The sequence below is a fragment of the Brienomyrus brachyistius genome, chromosome 22, assembly GCF_023856365.1.
Source record: "Brienomyrus brachyistius isolate T26 chromosome 22, BBRACH_0.4, whole genome shotgun sequence".
NCBI classification, from domain to species: domain Eukaryota; kingdom Metazoa; phylum Chordata; class Actinopteri; order Osteoglossiformes; family Mormyridae; genus Brienomyrus; species Brienomyrus brachyistius.
Window position 1 is genome coordinate 4,231,537 of NC_064554.1, and position 26,430 is coordinate 4,257,966.

Consider the following 26,430-nt stretch of genomic DNA (forward strand, 5'->3'; position numbering starts at 1 on the left):
TGCTTTGAAATAATTTAATTTATACACTTCAATATGGCTCGTTCAAAAATTCTCTAGCAGTGCTCCCCAGTCCTCAGGGACCCACAGTTGGTCCACGTTTTCGCTCTCTCCCAGCTCCATGCCAGACAGTCTACATTTTTTGTTCCTTCCCAGTTCTTTGCCTGGAGTTGGGAGGGAGCAAAAACGTGGACCATCTGAGGGTCTCTGAGGACCGGATTGGGAAACACTGATCTAGAGGGAGAAAGACAGTTGTGCCATTTATTGTTAAAAAAAAAGGAGGGGTTACACTTATGATGTAATTAACATGAAAAAAATTACGCCCAATAGCATTGCTTAATATAGTTCTGCAGTTTAAGGTACAAAATTATACCTATTACTCTGAGGAAGGAGATAAGACATCTGTACTGAGCTTTGAGGTGCAGCAAAAATGTAAGCCCAGTGATGCAGTGTAGCATTGTCTACATTCAATCTTTTGACATTAAATGGGAAACCACTAGCCCAATAATGCCTCGTTTTGAAGGTTTGCACACAGTGGTATTTAACCATTTTAAAGTAGAATATTTTATTACATTAAATCAATAAATAATGTACCCATATGAAAATAATGTCATGGCAACACTGTATTCTAGACAGAACTGTATTATGGGATATTAACCCACAGTTTTGACCAGAGTATTGCCAATATACAATCTTTGTATGTCACACTAATGTAAACTATTTAAAACATATATCTGCCGATCTTGCAATTCTCGGTTCTCCCACATCAGTAATTTGCATATGCACTCTGTAGCTTATGCTATTTAAGAAATGGCTTCATAAAAATAAATTGGCATCAGGATTATTTTACAACAAACAAAAAAAGCTCATAGGTCAAAGACATTTTAGACATACATATTTGTGATTCTTAAATTGCTTTTTTTCTGCGAATTCATGTGGTGTATTAAAACCCAGCATTGGTATGTTTGAACGCAGACGCGTGCAGTAAGGCTGCTCGCTTCAGTGCAAATGAAGCGGTTGAGTGGACAGGCTTCTGATTGGCTATTTTGATGGATACAGTGACATCGATGTAATTTCTGCATTGGAGTGGCTCAGTCAGTGCTGCGGAGACAGACAGATGTGATCTAAATATAGCGACCACCTCTCCTGCATGTTTAAGCATAACACTAAAGCAGGGTTTCCCAGTTCCAGTACTGGAGGGCCAGTCTGCAACTTAGTTTGCAGGTTTCCCTGCTCAAACACACCTTTCTCGGCTCACCAGCCAAATGCCAGGTTTAGTAGGCGTGTTTGAGCAGGGAAATCTGCAAACTGTGTCGCGGACTAGCCCTCCAGGACTGGGATGGGGGAACCTTTCACTAAAGCTTATGCAAACATTCACACACACAAATGAACAGGAGATCCTACTTTATGGCACAAAATAACCACTCTCAACTGTAGTGTGTGGCATCAATAAAAGATACGACAATTTCAGAACACATTGAGGACACTGACCAGCTGCCTAAGTGAGGTGATACTCTGGGACATTCCGTGCAGCTTGACGCCTCTCTCCTGTCTCACTTAAGGTCCCTGACGTACGCTTATACTCTACAATCAAACTTTTCACTCCTATTTGCTCACTTCCCAAAATGTAAGGTCCATTTGAGGGAAAGTGCACAGTGGCCTTCATAGCTTCATAAAGGACGTAAGGTGACAGGTGAATGCATTAAGATTGCTAGTTGGCCATATATATTTTTTCTCTTCTTGATCTGTAGTTTGATGGTGTTTCTCCTTCATTAGCATCAATAACATGTCTGTCATATTGAGAAGCTAACAAAGCAGCAAGCTATTGTTTTTCATACACAGTGGGAAAAGGGGGGGGGGGGGTCGTGTTCTTCGACCTCCCTGTTACCTAACATTGTTGGTGACAGCTAGTCCATGCATGCAGCCGACGTCTCTGCCTCCTTGGCATCTGTCTCCTTCGAGTCGGCTGCATTTCCGGCGATCAAGTTAACGTTGGAACGGGTGTCCATGGCAGAGTGCATGATGGGAAGCCACACATCATCCATATTTGGCATAACAAATATTTTCTGGTGGTGCAATGCAGAAAAGTTAGGTAAACAGCTATGAGTACATGTACACAGCAAAAACACAACACTCTGCCACTCTGAAGTTTATAAAAACCAGGGCTACCAATTTCCTTTATCCAATAGGCCTTCTCGGGTTCAACAATACATAGTACTGCGCAAAAGTCATATGCAGTGAGATAAAATGTTTGAATTATCTTCATGTATGAATAAAACTATGACATCATGTCTGTCGAGGTGTGTTGGCTTCAGAACCTCAGAACCTCCCCTAAAGTCACCCCAGGATTTGCAGTGACCGTCTAACACACCCATGTATTTCTTGACTGGACCACTAGCCTCATATGGCTAATGTATACCTCCCCGAGTTATTAAATTAAAAAATATTATCATTATTATTATTTTAATATTACATTACTGATGAGAGGTAACAAATACATGTAATAGCTGGGGTGCCCCTGAGGAGGTTAGGGAACTGAAGTGGTGTTCATCTAGCTGTCCAACAAGGTATCAGTGACCTTTTGGAGAACAGAAGATATTCTTGTTAGTTTTTTATCACTGTTAATTTTTATACCTTCCAATTTAAATTCTGTGTTTATTCTGAGCACATATGCACTAACACCCTTATGTTTTAAACATCTTGGCTGCTTAAGACGTTTGCACAGCACTGTAGACTGAAGCGGTTCCCATTTAAGGTGAGGTCTGAACCAAAGGCCCCATGACGTGAACCGCCCAGCCCATCCCACCGCACCTGAAACTCCTGATCCAGCTTCTTCTCAATCCAGTCCGTCACATGGGCCAGTGTGACCTCCCGCTCTCCCAGCTTGGGTCGGGCCTTCAGCACCAAGTGCGGTGGAGTTCTGAAGCCATACCTACAGCCGAATGCAGCTTTATGTATCAGCTTCTAAGTTCATCTCTCTAAATTATCATTCATGTTTCAATTACTATTTCAGTGTTTTTTCTTAAAAGACTGGGTGGGGAGAGAAAAATCTCAAATGTACACTATACCATATGGACACTCATACCATACAACTACTGCTTTGTGGAGACTTTGCTGAAAGAGAAATCAGAGCAGAACGAACCATATTTTGTTTGTAGGGGGAAGGGGAATGTTGGGGGAACATACCATATTCTGTTTGTGGGGGAGTGTACCAAATTCTGTCTGTAGGGGGTGGAGGAATGTTGGGGGAACATACCAAATTCTGTCTGTAGGGGGTGGGGGAATGTTGACAGCCAGTGTTCCCTGGAGCTCCTGCAGCTCGACAGTTAGCAGCAATGGGGTGTTTGACACCTCCTCCATCTTCTTTTTGATGAACTCAGTTTCTGTAGCCTTCTGAAAGTACTTGGACTTGGCAATCTTGTCCACAAAACGCACGATTTTACTTGACCTGTGTCCTCCAACATACCTGAGAGAGACGGCGACATGCTGCATGGTGATGGTATGATATAGGAACTACACTATCATCAAATGTTCTGTGTTGTGCCTCTCAGAGTTCAAAGACACCTTTTTTTAAAAAAAACAAAAGTTTCTGATTGGCTGCTGATCCCTGAGATTTCTCAAAAGGGCAGAAAACCAAATGGAAATAAACTGGCAATCTAGAAGCAATGGCACTCTTACACTGGTATACAGGAACTGACCCGTACCCGAGCTGTACCAAGAAAATAGACTAGTTACAGCACAGCTCCACATCACCTCGGTTACCCACTGTAGCTGGGTCGGCTCAGTAAAGGTGTTGCCGGGTTTGGAGAGCGACAGCGATACAGAGATGCTTATTTACTGTTCACGCAGTGTACATCAGGATTTACTATGTTGTATTACTGTATTACTGGTTTGGTCATGCGTTTGGCAGCTAGTAAGCAGGGTGGTATCAGCGTGGTTACGGTTCAGGTATGGCTCATGTAAATTACAATGGAAAAGCTCCAGTTCGCAGTACGGCTTTGTACGGCTTGGTTCCTGGTGGCAGTGGAAAAGCACCAGTTCGCGGTACGGCTTGGGTATGGCTTGGTTCCTGATGGCAGTGGAAAAATGCCCTAATTGTACCCCGGAGTATCTCACCCTTCTGCCCCGGGCAGTAGACTTTTGTCGGCAGGAATTTCTGGGGGATCCTCTTCATCGGATGAGCCGGCACTGGAGGATTCCTCGTCGCTGTCGGCGAGGCAGTACGTCCGAGGCCTGGGACTGCCACGCACACCCAGAAACACGCCAAAGACATGATCATCATGAAACCACCCCTGACATTTTCATAAAAATCCATGCATCTTTTAACTGCTTATCGTGAACAGGGCTTGGGGGGGGAGAGGTTAGGCTATGGATTGCTGGGGGTAACTGGAGCACCCAGTGAAAACCCAGGCAGCACTGGGATAACATGCAAACTCCACACAAACGGAAGAAACAGAATTCCTACCTCTAACCCTGGCAGCGCGAGTCACCTGCATTACCCACTAATCCACAATGTCACCCTCAAAACACCAGTTTACCGTTATCTTAGTGGCACCATAGCTCAGACACTCCTGCAGCACCCTTCAGCAAGGCACTTAACGTTAATCCCTTTAAGAATATATCTAATCATCTAAATGGTTTGGATGGTCGATTGTAAGTTCCTCTGCCCTTAAGAACGACAGCAATTGCTAAGTGAATTAATTAATCTTGCGTAAGAAGCATTTGTGCTTTTTTTCGTCCTTTGGATTCTAAGGGGATTCTAAGCAGTTTCTCAGCTACTGGTGTCCAGTAGAGCCAGATTAAACAGGAGGTCGCAAGGGAGCAGCGTGTCCCACAAAAACCACCCAATGAACATCAGCGGAGAAGCTGCATACAGGAATTGTACTACTGCCTGCTAGCGCTCAACATAAATAAGGGGTTCAGTGGGGCAACATAATGTGAGATATTATTTACTCTCATTTTACTGGATTTGGAAGTAAGAGCAGGACTTCGGGAGTTAATCTGCTAGGCAACAAAACTCGAGTGGAAACAAGTAAGATATTCCCAGCTCTGCTCCCACGGTACTGAGCTGAAGAACTACCTCATAACAGACGACAGGGATTTCCCTCTACAGCAGTGTCTCCCAGTTCTGTCCTGAGGGAACCACAGACAGTTCATGTTTTGCTCAGGGAGCGAAAATGTGGACTGGGGCAGGGAGCTGGAAGGAAGCAAAAACGTGGACCGACTGTGGAGCGGATTGGGAAACACTGCTGCAGGCTCCTGACAGGAGAGCAGCGGGCGCTTCTATGGCGGCCTGGTGACATATCCAGCTCACTGTGACCCCCCCCCCCCTCACAGGGGAAGCAAGCAAATTACATCCTACCTCAGCAGAACTGTCACATGGACACATTGCACCTGTTTTGTACTACGGAGATGGTGGTATCTAGCATCACAGTAAGGAAAAAACAGGATAATGAAGTTTAGGAAATCGCAGAAGGAAGACGTGAGGCCAAAGCCAACTCACCAAGTACAGAGAAGTTCCAGGTGTGCATGTGCCGCAAGGCAAAAGAAAGACAGAATACAGAAGCGGAGAGAGGGAGGCGTTAGCATGCTGAAGCGTACTGCTGGCTGCAGCAATGGTCTGTTGGTTAGCTTAAGCTAATTTTACATTTGTTTTTAAATTGCATGCGACGTGCTAAAAAAGCCCTCCAAGCAGGATGCTGTCAGCATTCTGAAACTGACACTGACAACAGGAACAAGATACACTTAGACTGCCACATTTATTACACGAAACGGTGAAACCGAAACTGCAGAACAGCAGCTGGAGTTAAAGAAAAAAATCAGCACATTATTGTGGATAATAATGAGAAAATGGCAGGTTGCTCTGTTCTCACCCGTCTTTGCCCGACTCTCCGAACCTTAACCCCTCTGCATCCTTCCCCAGTCTGGCCAGGTTCATCTTGGTCTCCAGGGTCATCAGGAAAGAGCCATTGTAAGATATCTCCAGATCAAACCACAAACCTGCAAAATGGCACCATCTTCTTACCAAATATTACACACAAAATTGAACACGTCAGGTGAAGTGGATCAGCATCAAAAAAATTAAAGCAAACCCAACTCTGTTAGACCCGATGGACAGTGCTAATTCTGTAACAGGAATGCGATTCCTTTTAAAGGTAAATAGCTGTAGGAGTGAATATTATAGGATGGCTTTTTAAATACAGGAAGGTAGCCTATATTCTGAACGTCAACCAGCTACCAGCGATTGTTCTGGATACTGTGGGAATCGATGGCCCTTAAGGGACCTTAGCATTGTCAAGCAGCCAAGTAGGCACATATAGAAGTAATTCAAACATCTTTAATCAGCCTGCGGGAAACACATTTGTGACCCGTGCTGGCAAAATGAGTTACAATGAGGAATTTTTCAAAATGGAGTTGTGATTTTTAGATTCTCCTTTTTAAAACCTTCAAAATGATGTATGGTTTGTTGGAATCGGACAAAAAATGACCGAGTTACATCCGTTAGAAGTTGTTTACATCAACAGGGCTTTATAAAACCGAGTTCTATTGGTTCAGAGTGATGTCATTGGAAATTCTGTGCAAATTTTTAGAAAGTAGGCGAGATTTGCTTCACGCTGATACCAAACAATCGGTGGGGCGATTCCCAGTCATGCCACGAGTGAGTGGAGAAAAACACAGATTTTCTAAGAAAATTTAAGACAAAGGACTAATTTCTGAAGACAAAGCCCGTACAAAACATTCAAATTATAATGGTTCAAGGTATTTATTTGCTATTTTGATTATTGGGATCGATTGATGATGACTTAATGGACTCATTTTTGGGAAAATCTCAATTTCGCCGAAAATTGTCTTTGACATTTTTGACTCTAGCTCATAATTAGCCTGTGCGCATTCCGACTCATTTTGCCAGCACGGGTCACATTTACCGACTGATGAACGAACATAAAGGCTATGGTGCTGATGTAATGAACAAATCTATCCTGCATACTGTACATACAATGAGTTGCTAAGCTTCCTAACGTTTCATTGCACCACCAATCTTCTAATTACACAGGTGGGCTTTACCTTGGTGGTCCACAGTGGGTTTAGACGCTTGTAAGATTTTGGGGATTGAGATTCCCATGTCCAGCTCCGTCAGTGTGAGCTCATTCATGAAGTACGGTAGCTGGAACACAGGCGGGAATTTGGTTAAAGTCGTAACTACGTTCTCTTTCCGCAACAGGTCAGCATGAAATTTAGTCTCCCTGAGTTTTAAGAACAGCAATTTGAACAACGTACACAATAAACCGTACATTTAAACACTTGTGGTTAAAGGCCTCACCCTGATTTTACTGAGTTTCATCTGGATTTTCCGGGACACTGCGTCGACCCAGTGTCTCTCCCTCAGGAAGTCCCAGAGAGCCCGACCCAGAAAGGCATTGACCCAGGCCACTGGCTCACCCTCTTCCCTTGGGCTGCTTGGCAGCTGAAAAAGAAAAGCAATGCAGCCACTGAGGGACAAGCAAAGCAGACGGGGGCTTCTGCCCTGCCAGCACCCTCATGCTGGGCGCTAAGGCGGATTCTCCATCCTGCACTGTGAAGCAGAAAGAGCGAAGCCCCAAACATCAAGCTCAGATAGAGAGGACATACCTCATGGTAACCAAGCCAGACAGCCACCTCATTAGTGCCACCACTGACTAATGGGTCTAATGAGAATAGCGACTCTCACTAAGCACCCAGATAGCAGGTCATTTAATGACAGATGGAGCACCTGCTGTTCGAGACCTGAACCGCACACTGCTCCTCTCAATCCCGCACCACACACACACACACACACACACACACACACACACACTGCTCCTCTCAATCCCGCACCACACACACACACACACACACAAACACTGCTCCTCTCAATCCCGCACCACATACACACACACACACACACACACACCGCTCCTCTCAATCCCGCACCACATACACACACACACACACACACACCGCTCCTCTCAATCCCGTATCACACACACACACACACACACAAACACTGCTCCTCTCAATCCCGCACCACATACACACACACACACACACACACCGCTCCTCTCAATCCCGTATCACACACACACACACACACACACACACAAACACTGCTCCTCTCAATCCCGCACCACACACACACACACACACCGCTCCTCTCAATCCCGCACCACACACACACACACACACACACACACACACACACACTGCTCCTCTCAATCCCGCACCACACACACACACACACACACACACACACACACACACACACACACACACACACACACTGCTCCTCTCAATCCCGCACCACACACACACACACACACACACACACACACACTGCTCCTCTCAATCCCGTATCACACACACACACACCGCTCCTCTCAATCCCATATCACACACACACACACACACCGCTCCTCTCAATCCCGCAACACACACACACACGCCGCTCCTCTCAATCCCGCAACAAACACACACACGCCGCTCCTCTCAATCCCGCAACACACACACACACTGCTCCTCTCAATCCCGCAACACACACACACACGCCGCTCCTCTCAATCCCGCAACACACACACACACACTGCTCCTCTCAATCCCGCAACACACACACACACGCCGCTCCTCTCAATCCCGCACCACACACACGCCGCTCCTCTCAATCCCGCACCACACACACGCCGCTCCTCTCAATCCCGCACCACACACACACACACACACACACACACACACACACACACACACACACACACTGCTCCTCTCAATCCCGCACCACATACACACACACACACACACACTGCTCCTCTCAATCCCGCACCACACACACACACCGCTCCTCTCAATCCCGTATCACACACACACACACACCGCTCCTCTCAATCCCGCACCACACACACACACACACCGCTCCTCTCAATCCCGCAACACACACACAGACGCCGCTCCTCTCAATCCCGCAACACACACACACGCCGCTCCTCTCAATCCCGCAACACACACACACACGCCGTTCCTCTCAATCCCGCAACACACACACACGCCGCTCCTCTCAATCCCGCAACACACACACACGCCGCTCCTCTCAATCCCGCAACACACACACACACCGCTCCTCTCAATCCCGCAACACACACACACACGCCGCTCCTCTCAATCCCGCACCACACACACACATACACATTACTCCTCTCAATCCCGTATCACACACACACCGCTCCTCTTAATCCCGCAACACACACACACATGCTGCTCCTCTCAATCCCGTATCACACACACACACACCGCTCCTCTCAATCCCGCAACACACACACACACCGCTCCTCTCAATCCCATATCACACACACACACACCGCTCCTCTCAATCCCGCAACACACACACGCCGCTCCTCTCAATCCCGCACCACACACACACACACGCCGCTTCTCTCAATCCCGCACCACACACACACACGCCGCTCCTCTCAATCCCGCACCACACACACACACCGCTCCTCTCAATCCCGCAACACACACACACACGCCGCTCCTCTCAATCCCGCAACACACACACACACCGCTCCTCTCAATCCCATATCACACACACACACGCCGCTCCTCTCAATCCCGCAACACACACACACGCCGCTCCTCTCAATCCCGCAACACACACACACGCCGCTCCTCTCAATCCCGCACCACACACACACGCCGCTCCTCTCAATCCCGCACCACACACACACGCCGCTCCTCTCAATCCCGCACCACACACACACACACACGCCGCTCCTCTCAATCCCGCAACACACACACACGCCGCTCCTCTCAATCCTGCAACACACACACACGCCGCTCCTCTCAATCCCGCACCACACACACGCCGCTCCTCTCAATCCCGCACCACACACACACACACACGCCGCTCCTCTCAATCCCGCAACACACACACACGCCGCTCCTCTCAATCCCGCAACACACACACACGCCGCTCCTCTCAATCCCGCACCACACTCACGCCGCTCCTCTCAATCCCGCACCACACACACACACACGCCGCTCCTCTCAATCCCGCACCACACACACGCCGCTCCTCTCAATCCCGCATCACACACACACACACGCTGCTCCTCTCAATCCCGCACCACACACACACACGCCGCTCCTCTCAATCCCGCACCACACACACACACGCCGCTCCTCTCAATCCCGCAACACACACACACGCCGCTCCTCTCAATCCCGCAACACACACACACGCCGCTCCTCTCAATCCCGCACCACACACACACACGCCGCTCCTCTCAATCCCGCAACACACACACACACGCTGCTGCTCTCAATCCCATATCACACACACACACACACGGCTCCTCTCAATCCCATATCACACACACACACCGCTCCTCTCAATCCCGCAACACACACACACACACCGCTCCTCTCAATCCCGCACCACACACACACACACCGCTCCTCTCAATCCCATATCACACACACACACACCGCTCCTCTCAATCCCATATCACACACACACACACACCTCTCCTCTCAATCCCGCAACACACACACACACGCCGCTCCTCTCAATCCCGCAACAAACACACACACGCCGCTCCTCTCAATCCCGCAACACACACACACACTGCTCCTCTCAATCCCGCAACACACACACACACGCCGCTCCTCTCAATCCCGCAACACACACACACACACTGCTCCTCTCAATCCCGCAACACACACACACACGCCGCTCCTCTCAATCCCGCACCACACACACGCCGCTCCTCTCAATCCCGCACCACACACACGCCGCTCCTCTCAATCCCGCACCACACACACACACACACACACACACACACACACACACTGCTCCTCTCAATCCCGCAACACACACACACGCCGCTCCTCTCAATCCCGCACCACACACACGCCGCTCCTCTCAATCCCGCACCACACACACACACACACGCCGCTCCTCTCAATCCCGCAACACACACACACGCCGCTCCTCTCAATCCCGCAACACACACACACGCCGCTCCTCTCAATCCCGCACCACACTCACGCCGCTCCTCTCAATCCCGCACCACACACACACACACGCCGCTCCTCTCAATCCCGCACCACACACACGCCGCTCCTCTCAATCCCGCAACACACACACACACGCCGCTCCTCTCAATCCCGCAACACACACACACGCCGCTCCTCTCAATCCCGCAACACACACACACGCCGCTCCTCTCAATCCCGCAACACACACACACACCGCTCCTCTCAATCCCGCAACACACACACACGCCGCTCCTCTCAATCCCGCACCACACACACACACGCCGCTCCTCTCAATCCCGCAACACACACACACACGCTGCTGCTCTCAATCCCATATCACACACACACACACACGGCTCCTCTCAATCCCATATCACACACACACACCGCTCCTCTCAATCCCGCAACACACACACACACACCGCTCCTCTCAATCCCGCACCACACACACACACACCGCTCCTCTCAATCCCATATCACACACACACACACCGCTCCTCTCAATCCCATATCACACACACACACACACCTCTCCTCTCAATCCCGCAACACACACACACACGCCGCTCCTCTCAATCCCGCAACAAACACACACACGCCGCTCCTCTCAATCCCGCAACACACACACACACTGCTCCTCTCAATCCCGCAACACACACACACACGCCGCTCCTCTCAATCCCGCAACACACACACACACACTGCTCCTCTCAATCCCGCAACACACACACACACGCCGCTCCTCTCAATCCCGCACCACACACACGCCGCTCCTCTCAATCCCGCACCACACACACGCCGCTCCTCTCAATCCCGCACCACACACACACACACACACACACACACACACACACACTGCTCCTCTCAATCCCGCACCACATACACACACACACACACACACTGCTCCTCTCAATCCCGCACCACACACACACACCGCTCCTCTCAATCCCGTATCACACACACACACACACCGCTCCTCTCAATCCCGCACCACACACACACACACACCGCTCCTCTCAATCCCGCAACACACACACAGACGCCGCTCCTCTCAATCCCGCAACACACACACACGCCGCTCCTCTCAATCCCGCAACACACACACACACGCCGCTCCTCTCAATCCCGCAACACACACACACGCCGCTCCTCTCAATCCCGCAACACACACACACGCCGCTCCTCTCAATCCCGCAACACACACACACACCGCTCCTCTCAATCCCGCAACACACACACACACACCGCTCCTCTTAATCCCGCAACACACACACACATGCTGCTCCTCTCAATCCCGTATCACACACACACACACCGCTCCTCTCAATCCCGCAACACACACACACACCGCTCCTCTCAATCCCATATCACACACACACACACCGCTCCTCTCAATCCCGCAACACACACACGCCGCTCCTCTCAATCCCGCACCACACACACACACACGCCGCTTCTCTCAATCCCGCACCACACACACACACGCCGCTCCTCTCAATCCCGCACCACACACACACACCGCTCCTCTCAATCCCGCAACACACACACACACGCCGCTCCTCTCAATCCCGCAACACACACACACACCGCTCCTCTCAATCCCATATCACACACACACACGCCGCTCCTCTCAATCCCGCAACACACACACACGCCGCTCCTCTCAATCCCGCAACACACACACACGCCGCTCCTCTCAATCCCGCACCACACACACACGCCGCTCCTCTCAATCCCGCACCACACACACACGCCGCTCCTCTCAATCCCGCACCACACACACACGCCGCTCCTCTCAATCCCGCACCACACACACACGCCGCTCCTCTCAATCCCGCACCACACACACACACACACGCCGCTCCTCTCAATCCCGCAACACACACACACGCCGCTCCTCTCAATCCCGCAACACACACACACGCCGCTCCTCTCAATCCCGCACCACACACACGCCGCTCCTCTCAATCCCGCACCACACACACACACACACGCCGCTCCTCTCAATCCCGCAACACACACACACGCCGCTCCTCTCAATCCCGCAACACACACACACGCCGCTCCTCTCAATCCCGCACCACACACACGCCGCTCCTCTCAATCCCGCACCACACACACACACACGCCGCTCCTCTCAATCCCGCACCACACACACGCCGCTCCTCTCAATCCCGCATCACACACACACACACGCTGCTCCTCTCAATCCCGCACCACACACACACACGCCGCTCCTCTCAATCCCGCACCACACACACACACGCCGCTCCTCTCAATCCCGCAACACACACACACGCCGCTCCTCTCAATCCCGCAACACACACACACGCCGCTCCTCTCAATCCCGCACCACACACACACACGCCGCTCCTCTCAATCCCGCAACACACACACACATGCTGCTGCTCTCAATCCCATATCACACACACACACACACCGCTCCTCTCAATCCCATATCACACACACACACCGCTCCTCTCAATCCCGCAACACACACACACACACCGCTCCTCTCAATCCCGCACCCCACACACACACACCGCTCCTCTCAATCCCGCACCACACACACACACACGCCGCTCCTCTCAATCCCGCAACACACACACACACGCCGCTCCTCTCAATCCCGCAACACACACACACACGCCGCTCCTCTCAATCCCGCAACACACACACACACGCCGCTCCTCTCAATCCCGCAACACACACACACGCCGCTCCTCTCAATCCCGCACCACACACACACACACGCCACTCCTCTCAATCCCGCACCACACACACACACACGCCGCTCCTCTCAATCCCGCACCACACACACACACACGCCGCTCCTCTCAATCCCGCACCACACACACACACGCCGCTCCTCTCAATCCCGCACCACACACACACCGCTCCTCTCAATCCCGCAACACACACACACACTGCTCCTCTCAATCCCGCACCACACACACACACACGCCGCTCCTCTCAATCCATTCCTCCTACCTTCTTTTTGGTTCCAGGGCTGCTCTCTTCGCTATGATTGGAGCTGGAGGTGGGGCTGCCGGGAGGAGAGGGTATGTATTGGGCCATGTAGATGCTGTAATCCAGCAATGCCTTCTGCTTCAGTCCACCCGTCAGCTCCTTCTGCACAGGCTGCAAGACCAGAACCTCATCGAGGCTGCTGCGGCTGCTGGTGCGGCTGTGAGACAGCACCACAGGCTGGCTGGTGCTGTGATTGTGGGCAGGCTGGGCAGCTGGAGGGAGGAGCCAGAGAAGACAGATACATGAATACTCCCTAGAATCCATTGATTCAGGAACCACAAAGTGATCACTGACTGCACATCATGATAGATGTTGTTTGTCTCCTGCTCCAATATTGCTTACATTTGTACCTGAGCATTTATTGGAAGCTCAGGGTAGCTGCACTTACACCTAGTTGACTCCTTGACAGCATGACAGCATGTTTGTAATGTGCTATTTGCCTCACTTGTATGGTTCTTTGGACAAAAGTGTCTGCTAAATACAGATAATGTTTTCCCTTAAAGTGTTTTCTGGTGCCAGGACAAATTCCCACTCCCCAACCTAAGTTTGTATGACTTCACCAGCTTCACCAGATCTGTATCAGTAGGCTGCACTTTGATGTGCCACTTCTAAGTTACACCGCTTCAGTTTTGGTGTGATCTGGCCCACAATGAAATAGGTCCCAGATCATCACCTATACAATGAAGTTTGAAAAACACTCATCAAATATTTTAGTATTTATGTTACAGAGTACACAAGATCAAGTGTCTTCTAAAGCCATCTTTTCCTTCCTTTGCTGTCAGTTTTGGTGTAATTTGTCAGTATTAAATTAGGTGAATGTAATATTTTTGTGAAGTGCGAATATTATTCATCATATACTGTTTGAGTTATCATGTTCATAGGATAAGTTGTCATCAGTAGTCACTATTCCCTTTGCCGCCAGCAAGCGGCACTGCTTTAATTTTGGGGCGATTCATCACCAAATTTCAGCATTTCCAGATCTTCACCCACATAATGTGGCTTCAGTCTGAAAAAGATCCATCAAATACTTTTTGAGCTAATGAGAAAGTGTTTGCGGCGGAAGCAGCGCGGTTCCAAAATCACCAGGAGGATACAATATCCCTTAAATGGTTACTCTTCCATATTACACCGTAACACAAGTCAAGGACTTAAGTTCTTCCATAAAGATTTTGTATAGTAACTTACTGCTCTTATGCATGGAAAGACCCGCCAGCTTCTTGGCTTCCGTTTTGAGGTGAGATGCCAACAAGATCCTACGGAACCACTCCTCCTTCTCTCTGCCCGTCCTGCCGAAAAGGTACAAGATGTTCTCTCCAGTGCTCCTGTCAGCGTCCGCTGGCCCCAGCTCGTCAACCTGAGCCTTAGACATCAAGCCATCCTGCCTGGCGAGCTCCACACAGATGGGGTACTTCTTGTTCCATACCCGCTTCCTGGCCAAATTCTGTGGCATCAGGTATATCTGAGGAGCACAAATGCAGCAGGAATATTCCATTTCAGTGTGTTCACTCACCCTAAGCTCTTAGCCAGAGCGATTTACATGGTGTTCAGCAAAATGTGGTAGAAAGCTTCACTATTATGATTAAAGGCGCATTCAAACTGAAGGTTATAAGTAACTAGGGGAGCTTTGGTAAGCAAAGAAAAACGCTTACAGTTTCTGCCGATAAAACCTGTTAAATATCGCCTACATCTCAGCATCCTGGGGGGGTGTTTCTGGCAGACCGAGGATATGCTGAAGAGATTTGTCTTAGCTGGTCTGGGTATGCCTCAGTGTCCCCCCTCCCGGAGGAGTAGGAGAGGGAGGTCTGGGCATCTCTAATCAAACTGCTGCCCCGAGACCTGACCCTGGATAAGTGGTGGAAAATGAATGGATGGAGAGATTTCAGCCCCAGTGAGCAGCACAGGCAGTGACAGCCTCACCTTGCTATCGGTCAGGTCATAAATTTTCTGGCTGATGTAGGTGACGTCAGGCTTGGGCTCATTGAATGTGGCTCTCCGGGCGACGTTGCGGTTGGGCTTGGACAGGCGAAGCGTGCAGCCCTCAAGGCGCACAAACACCGAGTGCGTTAAGGTGGCGTGGTAGGTCTCAGGGTCGTAGTTGTGGATCTCGTTCATCCAGCCCTTGATGAGGACAGCCACCATATCAAAAGGTTAGCATGAAAGCACTCTATCATTGGCCATCAAAACTAACATCCCCAATGTCCTCACCAACATTTTCCAAACCAATCATATCAATACCATAAAAAAACATCATCCTCATCCATGACAACATCTTGACCTAAAATATCCTTAACGACACTTTCAAAGTCCATAGCCCACCTTGAAGATGCCTGGCTCCTGGATATCTAGGGGAGCCGTCTTCCACAGGCCCTCGTTCCGCCTTTGGCCTCGAGAATGACCGGGGGCGGCCAGCCAGACCATGAACGTCGCCAGAATGAAGCCAGCGGCCACGCCCAACAGGACTCCCCCAAAATATGGCGGCAGGGGCAAGACTAGGCATCCATAGACCAGCATGGCAAGACCAAGTAGCGGCCTGTGGGGGACTCGAGACACCGTTTCCTCTCCTTCCTCCTCAATGTGGTCCTTCTCCTCCCATTTTTCCTTCCTCTTGTTATAAAGGAGGCTGCGGTCTGTCCCCTGGGCTGCATTCTTGCACCGCTCCCTGTCCAACTCGGCATCAACCCCAGCATTCATCTCTGTATCATGGCTGTAAAGCTGTCGGAGTTCCTGAAACTGCTGTCGGGCCAGGGCGGACATGGAGCAGCTGTCCAGAACCAGTGCCAGTTTCCCCTGGGTATCCATGGTATCCTGGTCCTTCTGGATGTAGTTGGTCTCCATATGGCCGTTGAAGCTGAGCTCCTGTATGCTGGAGGACAGAGACCTTGGCCTGCTGGAGATGTTCACGGTGCGGCCTTCGTCCACCCTAAACCTGTTGAACAGCTGGAGGGGCTCACATGTGACCTCTGACAGCCACCGTCGAGAATCGTCAAGGCACATCTCTACCTCTTGTGAGGAGGGCAGCGGGGAACAGGGGGCGGTTCTAGAGTCAGTGTTGGTTTGGTTCGAGGTCGAAGGTTCTGGCTCTTCCTCGGATGTGTCCATAGAAAGGGATTTTACCAGAGACTTCACCAACTGCCGGTGGAGTTTGGTAGGCGGTGTGGCTTCTGTCTCTGTGGACAGTGACCGTACTAGACTCAGGAAGGGTTTGGAAGAAATGGTGGCTGACCTGGAGGAGGAGGGACCTGACAAGGGGGGGTTGTGATCGGTGGAGGAGCTGGGAGCTGCAGAGGTGGAAGAGGCGGAGATGGATGGGTTGGGGCTGCTGACAGGCATTGATGAGAGCTGAGGACCTTGTACATGTGATATGGCTCCACCAGAAGCTGGGGTCACTTCCATAGCTAGCAGGTCAACACCTTCAAACAGCAGCTCATCGCTGGATTCCACCGGTTGGACTCTGCGCCGATCTTGTTCCGGTTTGCGGGAGGAAAAAGACAGTGAAGCCGGGTTGTACAGCTCCTCTTCCTCCTCACCATCCTCTGCGGCAACGGCTGAAAAATGGATGGTGATCATGTCCCGGGACTGCGAGCGCTGGACCTGCAGCCTGCGCGTAGGCCCCGCCCCTTCGGCGCGACCGCGACTGCGGCTGGTCATGGCGGCTCCAGCTGAGGGCTCCTAGCCTGTGGGGGGGGGGGGGGGGTAAGGACAGCAGATGCACACAGACGGAAAACCACAGAGGAGTAGCCACCACCCACTGGACACCTTCATTTTACAGAGTTCGATGTGTCCCTGAGTCAACAAGGGAGGGGTTTTCGTGTCACATCTTTAACCAATAGCAGTCTCCATTGTATGACATCACCACATTGGGCCATTTGTTTCTCATTTTCAAACACCTGGCCTGGCCTGGGGGGGCCGTGTGGCTCAGCAGATTAAGCCTCTGTGCCTGCGATCGGAAGCTTGTTGGTTCAAGTCTTTTTATTATTAATTCTGTAGTTATCATCATCATCATCATGAACTAAAGACGCACCCTGGCACTGTCCCTTACGGCCTTTGCAGTGAGCATGTTGTTGTGTTTTGTCTGTTTGTCTACGACGTGTCTCTGAACAAAAGTCATACACAATAAAACAGGTACTTTAGAAATCTGTGCCTGTGGTTTTAATTAATGTGTCATATAATAAAGACTCAGATTGGTTAAAAAAGTCAAACGTGCAAATGCAGTGAAGCTCGGCAAAATCAGGACGTGCACCACCCTTTGGGTCAAAGGGCCCCGTGGGGTCTGTTTAATAAGCACACGGACCCAAGAAACAAGCAGAGACAAAGCAAAATGTGGCTTTGCACTCTACCCTGCACTGACTGGAAGACTAGCTAAATAAGCAGCTGACAATGTGTTACAGAGGGCAGAATTCCCAGATGTAAAGAATTCTATAAATACTAAGAGCCTTTGCTTGGAGGGAGGCATATACAAACAAAACATGCTGAAATATAAAGGCGAGTGAACAAACAGCATACAGACAGCAGAAACTCCCACAAGGCCATGCACACTTTGCTCTATCTCCCCGAGGGTGTGGCATTAGCCAATAGGAGGGAATTTAAGGACTCTTCTATTTTAACAATCAGGTAAACAGCCTGTTCTCCTTGGGGAAGTGCACAGATATACGAACAACCAACCAAAAATATACACAGATACCCAGAAACTGCATTAATGTTCATATAATAGTTCTATTAGTTATCCAGCAAAAAGTAGGAAGCAGTGACCATCTTGGCTATGAAAATTATGTAAATTATATACAACTGTAAAACATGCATTAAAGCAAATACTTTAGCATTAAATACAGATACATATTTCATGGCCTTTCAAAAAAAAATCACTATTTCAATTCTGTGGTATTTACATCTCTGTCAGGCAAATACGATTTATGTTACTATTAAAGCAAAAACATTAACCTGATCATCTTTTTATGAATGACATTGAAGCAGATTCTCAATCACAATTCACAGCTGCCTGAAGCTGACCCAAATTTGCAGCACCTGCTTAAAACCTCATCAAGAACCAGCAATGCCGTTGCCATGCCAACGGATTTCCACCCCCCTGACCTCCATTCCAGAAAAACTCACCTACACCTACACCCCTCTCCTTTCCAGAACAAATTTGATTTTGTTGCTATGGTAATCTCATCCTTGGGAAAAGAGACTGCAGCAAGCAGAAGGATGCAGAGTGTTAGGAGTAACCTAATTAAGGCGTGTGTGTGTGTGTGTGTGTGTGTGTCTGTATGTCTGTGTGTGTGTGTGTCTGTATGTATGTGTGTGTGTGTGTGTCTGTATGTCTGTGTGTGTGTCTGTATGTCTCTGTGTGTGTGTGTGTGTCTGTATGTGTGTCTGTGTGTCTGTGTGTGTGTCTGTATGTATGTGTGTGTGTGTGTCTGTATGTCTGTGTGTGTGTCTGTATGTATGTGTGTGTGTGTGTCTGTATGTCTGTGTGTCTGTATGTCTGTATGTGTGTGTATGTGTGTGTGTCTGTATGTCTGTGTGTGTGTGTGTGTCTGTATGTCTGTGTGTGTGTCTGTATGTCTGTGTGTGTGTGTGTGTGTGTGTGTCTGTATGTCTGTGTGTGTGTCTGTATGTCTGTGTGTGTGTGTGTGTGTGTCTGTATGTCTGTATGTGTGTCTGTGTGTCTGTGTGTGTGTCTGTATGTATGTCCAGAGACTCACCTTGTGCTGAAGCAGCTTTTGAGAAGTGAAGCTCTACCCACTGGACCAGGCACCCACCATGTTCAGTCAAGCTGTAGACGAAAATCAACAAGCAGCACAAGGCGCTGAAGATGTTCCATCACAAAGGTCTGCCTGCCCTGCCCTGCCCTGCCTGCCTGCACTGCCTGCACTGCCTGCCCTGCCTGCCTGCCCTGCCCTGCCTGCCTGCACTGCCTGCCCTGCCTGCCTGCCTGCACTGCCTGCCTGCTTGCACTGCTCTGCCTGCCTGCACTGCCTGCACTGCCTGCCCTGCCTGCCTGCACTGCCTGCCTGCCCTGCTCTGCCTGCCTGCACTGCCTGCCCTGCCTGCCTGCACTGCCTGCCCTGCCTGCCTGCCCTGCCCTGCCTGCCTGCACTGCCTGCCTGCCCTGCCTGCCTGCCTGCACTGCCTGCCTGCTTGCCCTGCCTGCCTGCCCTGCCCTGCCCTGCCTGCCTGCACTGCCTGCCTGCCTGCCCTGCCTGCCTGCACTGCCTGCCTGCCTGCCCTGCCTGCCCTGCCTGCCTGCCTCACAGCTACACACCAAGAGGTTAATAAAAATGCAAGGAGTCTGCATGTCGTACATCTCCCCCAAAAGCAAATCTGAGGAGCAAACAATGACGATCCATAAAGGTTATTCAAATTTGATCTTAAACGCAATGCAAATATATATGTAATTTAATGCAAAACAGAGCTGCAGATCTGATTGTAAAAAACAGTGCATTAAATATGCTGCATTAAATAGCCTTAAATACACTAAGGATGGGTCTTGTGAATGTAGCTGACAGACTAGTTCTAAAAAAGAAAAAGATGCAGTAAGCACTGCACTGGCGCCAGGGACTGAGAAGCCTGACCCTAATTAACCCTAATCCTCCCATCCTGGGGGCCATGACCCGCTCTCCAACCCCCCCCCCATAGGTGACCACAGAAGAGCTCGCACGCTAACATGACTCGGTGCTCTGGACAAGCAGGTACGCACTGGGTTTCCCTCCACACACTTATGAGGTCACATGATCACACAGTCACTCTCACTGCCCTGCCTCAGAAACATCCATCCATCCATCCATTTTCCAAACCGCTTATCCTATTGGGTCGCGGGGGGTCCGGAGCCTATCCCGGAATCAATGGGCACGAGGCAGGGAACAACCCAGGATGGGGGGCCAGCCCATCGCAGGGCACACTCACACACCATTCACTCACACATGCACACCTATGGGCAATTCAGCAACTCCAATTAGCCTCAGCATGTTTTTGGACTGTGGGGGGAAACCGGAGTACCCGGAGGAAACCCCACGACGACACGGGGAGAACATGCAAACTCCGCACACATGTGACCCAGGCGGAGACTCGAACCCGGGTCCCAGAGGTGTGAGGCGACAGTGCTAACCACTGCACCACCATGCCGCCCCTTGCCTCAGAAACAGAACCGTATAAATAATAATAATCAGGAGCCAATAAAAGCAAAGCATAATACAGGATGGTGCTTGGCATCTGTAAGCTGATGCATATACAAGTGAGGGGATTGTAGCACCACCAGGCTGGAGGAACAGATGTGCTGGCAAGCAGTGTGATGGGGGTTAGAGTCCAGTGCTGGATGGAGAAGAGGGAGGGGACAAGAAGGAAGGAACTGCAGCAGCTGCAATGATGTGACACTGGTGGCAATTCTAGGATTTTTTAAGGGACATAAGAGGGGTAATAATTCATACAGAGAGGCCAACTTTATCATTAGCCAATCATATGTTTTGAATCAATGAGTGACAAGAAGGGGGCACTCCGGGAGCCAATCAGCTGTTGTTAATGCCCCTGTTGCCCCGCCCCCTGGGTGCCGCTTCATGAATGATGCAGCACTCGAACCTAAACCTTGTGTGAAAACAGGACCGTGAATCAGCAGTCACTCTAGACTCTGCATTTAGGTGACGTTGGTGTTTCTGAGGCTTTTCACTGACAGCCTCCTCCGTAGCCCCTGCAGATGTCTATACTACTACGCACAGCGTTTAATTAGGCAGTGACGTACTTACTGAAGCAAAGTGGGGGAATCCAAGTCACAGTTGAGGAAAAAAATAGTCCAATCCTAACCAGAAGTAATACAACACTGGGAAGACACGGGCAGCAAGTGAGTCCTCGCCATTTGCCATCTGGTCCTCCTAACAGCAGAAGTACAAGCCAGGTCAACAAGCTGGAGCTGATCAACAAGGATTATGGCCGAATTACAGGTTAACAACCAACACGGGTTTGGTTTGCTTAATGACGGCGGCTGCGGATGACACTCGGATCATGTGACGGGGGCTTTTGCTACAGCGTGGGTCAGCTTGACATGATGCTTTACTTCGCTTTACTGATGACCTGCACAGTAATATATCAGCAGAAAATCAGCTTGGATGCACAAATCATAATTTGGGGAATCAAATCCAAAATGTCTATTAGTAATATTTTATCTTGAGGGCAGGTGGACCCAAATGAAAATGGATTCAGGACTAATTCCCTTTTTGCTTTATTTAAAAGGCCAACTACTGGCACTGCACCAAGTCCCAAGACAACACCAGCCACTCAGCTGACCGCCTGCAGTAGGTCAGGGGGCCGTGAGGGTGTCAGGTACGGCCTCCTGCATCTCTGGCCCCAACTGACAGGGGTACAAGAGGAATAATTAGCCACTTCCTCTCGATTGTGACCACAATACCTGATCTGGGGTCTGTGCTGGCAAAATTGTAAAATCAGCGATCCGAAAAGGACCGGTCACCTGTGCCTGGATGAGTGGGCAGCTGAGAGCTATAGGACCCAACCCAAAACACACACACACACAATAAACAATTCAGTAAATTTAACTGAATGTCTATGGGCTACAGTCAGAAACTGGCAAGGCCAGAGGGAACTGGTGTGACCCTGGGAGAACTCACCTCACAAAACGCTCTTCTCAGTGCTAATCATGAATTAGTTGAAAAACAGCAGGCCTACATAGTTTAGCATTCACTCTCCCTGGAATGTTTTTGAAATGCTACTGGTCATAGTAACAAAGCAGGGTAACAAACAATATACCAACAGTCATGTGAAATCATTTCTTACAGAATCCGCTCCTTGTACAGTAAATGAATACATCAATTAATTAAAATAACATTATTGACATAAATATATTACAGCTTATCTTCAAACTTCATGAAAACCCGGCTATCTGCCCTTTACTCTTTTCAAAGATCTCAGTGTAATTAGATTGACCTTAGGACTGATGTTCCTCAAACCGTTAATCAAATTGGACCTTATAGCTAATTTTTTTCCCAGTCAATTTAAAAAATGCATTGTGCCAAGCATGCGATCAAAGTGGGCATTTCTTGCTTTTAAACTTTTTAGTTCAGCATAACATAATGCAGAATTAGATTGCATAAGCAGCTGCCTCACCTGGTTCAGTGTCCTTTTTATGAAGAACCAACTTCTTCTCTAAATAAACCACTCCACTGTTTCCAGAGAACCATTCACCGTTCAAGCTGGTTCCAAAACTAAATGACCTTCACGTAATTATTCTATAACCAAAAATCAGCCAATCACAGCCCTGCAAAGGCCATAATGTGACCTTATGGTAGAGCACAGAGATTGGCCAATTTATTTCCATTATTCACCAACCAGGAGCCCCCCGGGGATCCCGTAGCCCCAATGTTAAGCTGGGGCTACGGGATCCCCGTAATGTTAGGCGCAGGTTAAGCTGCACCCTAATCTGTCTCCATATGCAGATGTGACTCCCTGAGCACCCAGCTGTAACAGTGAACCCTCCCATCTAAGCAACCCCTCCCCCCACACATAAAAGGGGAAACCGATAGACAGAGACGCACTAACCTCAAAAGTAAAACTGAGATAAAATATGTATAACATGGGGAGACACTCAGAGACAGATGCCTTATGGGAATTATCTGGTCACTTCACCCCCCCCACAGAGTCGCCCCTCAGTGTAAGACCACACAATATCTGGCAGTGGGGGAGCTTGATTCCCATTCTGCCTCATTTCAGACATTCCTCTGAGACCACAAGGCTATGGGGGGCTGAGACATACACACCTGTTGCCTAGTGCTGACAATAAAAGACTCAGGCTAGTCGGGCCATCTTGCTGGAGACGGGGAACCCAGTGCAGAATATTAGAGACCACCAGGAAAAAAAACTGTGAGCATAGCGAGAGAATGTGGCACAGGGGGGTGACAGAATACCTGCAGGACACTGTCATGGTAAGAGGTCGGCCAGGGGGGGCTAAGAGAACACCAAGGTCAGTAAAGCCTCAGGCTCACTTCAAGCTTTCAAAGTGCTGTGACTCCAGTCTAATACAAATGAATAAATCCTTCCATACTTTCACCACTGTGCTAGAACTGCACGGGACACCCTGTTCTGAATGAAGGGCCCAAATCACACTCCCCTCCCCAGCCAGATGCACTATATCATGACCACTGACAACTGCTGCCCATTATGGTAAACTTCACTGCCATTTTTTTAATTAGCGTTTGGAAAAAAAAAAAACTTTTGCGGTGACCTCTGGCAGCACACACAGGACACAAAGGCACTCCAAATGTAGGTATATACCACGCTACACTGCAGCGGGCCTGTTTACTACTCTTGAATGACTTTGTTTACTTCAGGAAGTCCTTTAAGAGCTTCCTTTATCATAAGCTACTTCTGCAGAAGATATTATGGTAGTTAGACAAAATATAGCCATATCACCCTGTTTCTCGCAGTTATTAATAATAAAAATAAGAGAGTTAGAAAGCAAATATGCACTCCATCCCCCCCACAAGTGTGTAAAATGGGCTGATCCACCTGGCTCAGCATAGGGACCGCGACCAGGAAGCTTACGCACGAGCTTGACAGCCATTCAGTCTCCCATGGCAACAGGGTCCGCGCCACCTGTCATGTCATGATCCGGGGCTTCCTACAAAAAGGAGGACAGACATGAGCAGAGAGTGTCAGACACACAAGTCAGACAAACACGAATCCATTCCTGCAGCTAGCAGACCGCCTCCGTTATCATGAACTATTTTCGCATTAATCAATGCAGCGTCCAAGAACGCCATAAGGACTATAATTCAAGCAGCAGCCGAGTGCGCGTCAAGCAAAGTGCGGAGGTAGTGCAAAGTAACATTTTTTCTCCTGGCCATCATTCACGCTGGATACAGTGTATCCGTACTGCGTAGATTACTTTGTTACTACGTTCTTTGCATAGCTGCAGAGAGGGAATTAAAAGTGGAAACAGACATTTCTGTGAACCATAAAATCTCAGCAGCAGCCACGACTGCACCGATGAACTTAATCAGAAAAATCGCATTGAACTATAATGAACGGAAAAATCGGAAACGTTGCATAGTTATCTTACGACCTCGATAGATAGTAAACGCTATTATTGCTTCTAAACTGTAGCTCGGTTTTAATACGTATTTCAAACATACCTTCACAGATATCATTTATTTATTAAAGCATGTAAAATTTGAGCATAATCTTCTAGTGTCATGGTAACGTGTGATGCATATCCCAGCCACCTAAAAGACCAAAATATATATTTTATGGTTCTTTGGTTACATAACTATTGTCAGCTAACCGCTGTTTTTTATTGTTTAAATGATATCCACTTGCGTCTGCATGCACATGCCGGATTGCTGATGACACCAACACAAAAAACAAATACACCATTTCTTTATTAACCCAAACAGCATAACGCTTTTTTTTTACGTCCGAACTCCAATCTGCGATTACTTACCTAACGCAAATTCATTCTAATTGTAATGCACTGAACAATACACGTTTAATACCGTAGGAAACTCCAAAAAAACTGAGATACATCCTACACATCCTATCACGTATAACGGAACTTAATGCTATTGATTATAGAAAATATCCTACTGGAACCGCATATTCCAGAGTGGACCATCGTAAAAACTGGACTGATTTACACGGAAGCCTGTCTGGATGGAAATGCATTACAGAGAGAATTCCAACACCATCAATTATTCACAAGGCTGGCTGGTTATAAAACGATTTAGTCTTACCGCATATACCGATCATTATCCTTGCACGGACGGAAATGAAATACCGCTGTACGCCGACAAAGATCTCCCTGCAATTTATACAGTCTGTGGATGCGGTCAATCCCCATAGGCCCATAGAATCGCTCCGTTGCAATCCTCTGTACCTATACGAATGTCATTCCCAGTTTCCGATAGAGAAAAAGATGAGATTCAATTTTCAAAGGCTAAAGCAATCAACACAGATCGGTCGGCTTATTTCAGGGACCCCTCCATACATGCGATCAGGGATTGATTAAGATGCTGGCGAGCTCACTGTTACCATCTCATTAGGTAAAGCAAACGCCACGCCTCTATTAGTCAAACAACGTTACAGGCTATACTCTGTCTACGGGTTGTTTTATTAAACTTCCCCGGTTATGTATACAATTGGCTCATTATACTTGTGCAATAACAATAAAGATGTTCTATTATAATAAGGTTAAATTAAACTAAACGGCACAACGTTGAGAAAAATTATTGTTATGTGGTTGTTTTGATAGGTATCGTCTGGTCGCAGGTGATCATTGAACGTTACTGTGATTCTCATCTTCGTTAGTATGTTTAGATAAGGGAGCATTTGGTATGATTTTATATTTATGTAGAATGAGGAGTC

The 26,430-nt window shown here is 49.0% G+C and overlaps 1 protein-coding gene across 7 annotated transcripts; it reads right to left on the reverse strand.

Moving 5' to 3' along the window:
* LOC125717983 (testis-expressed protein 2-like) lies at positions 1–26,430 on the reverse strand. 7 transcript variants are annotated; one of them, XM_048991428.1, is made up of 15 exons: positions 25,800–26,429; positions 24,613–24,688; positions 19,773–19,843; positions 16,387–17,744; positions 15,988–16,188; positions 15,256–15,529; positions 14,032–14,282; positions 7,319–7,462; positions 7,063–7,162; positions 5,871–5,997; positions 4,114–4,236; positions 3,254–3,463; positions 2,809–2,929; positions 1,891–2,063; positions 1–1,098 (listed from the first exon to the last, which is right to left on the reverse strand). In XM_048991428.1, exons 4-14 carry the CDS (start codon positions 17,716–17,718, stop codon positions 1,905–1,907), a joined length of 3,042 nt encoding a protein of 1,013 aa, XP_048847385.1. In that variant the 5' UTR covers positions 17,719–17,744; positions 19,773–19,843; positions 24,613–24,688; positions 25,800–26,429; the 3' UTR covers positions 1–1,098; positions 1,891–1,904. The 7 variants fall into 7 exon arrangements, with proteins under 7 accessions (XP_048847385.1, XP_048847383.1, XP_048847382.1 ...); XM_048991426.1 differs by adding an exon at positions 21,807–21,932 and having other exon boundaries at positions 1–2,063; positions 24,577–24,688; XM_048991425.1 differs by having other exon boundaries at positions 1–2,063; positions 24,617–24,688.

What these genes read in the sequence shown, in the direction of transcription:
- LOC125717983 (XM_048991425.1), bottom strand. Translation starts at nt 17,718, where the DNA reads ATGACCAGCCGCAGTCGCGGTCGCGCCGAAGGGGCGGGGCCTACGCGC. An exon ending in AGGAGCCAGGCATCTTCAAG is followed by an intron (nt 16,189 to 16,386) that starts GTGGGCTATGGA and finishes GTCCTCATCAAG; the next exon opens with GGCTGGATGAACGAGATCCA. An exon ending in CCCCCTACAGACAGAATTTG is followed by an intron (nt 2,930 to 3,253) that starts GTATGTTCCCCC and finishes ATTCGGCTGTAG; the next exon opens with GTATGGCTTCAGAACTCCAC.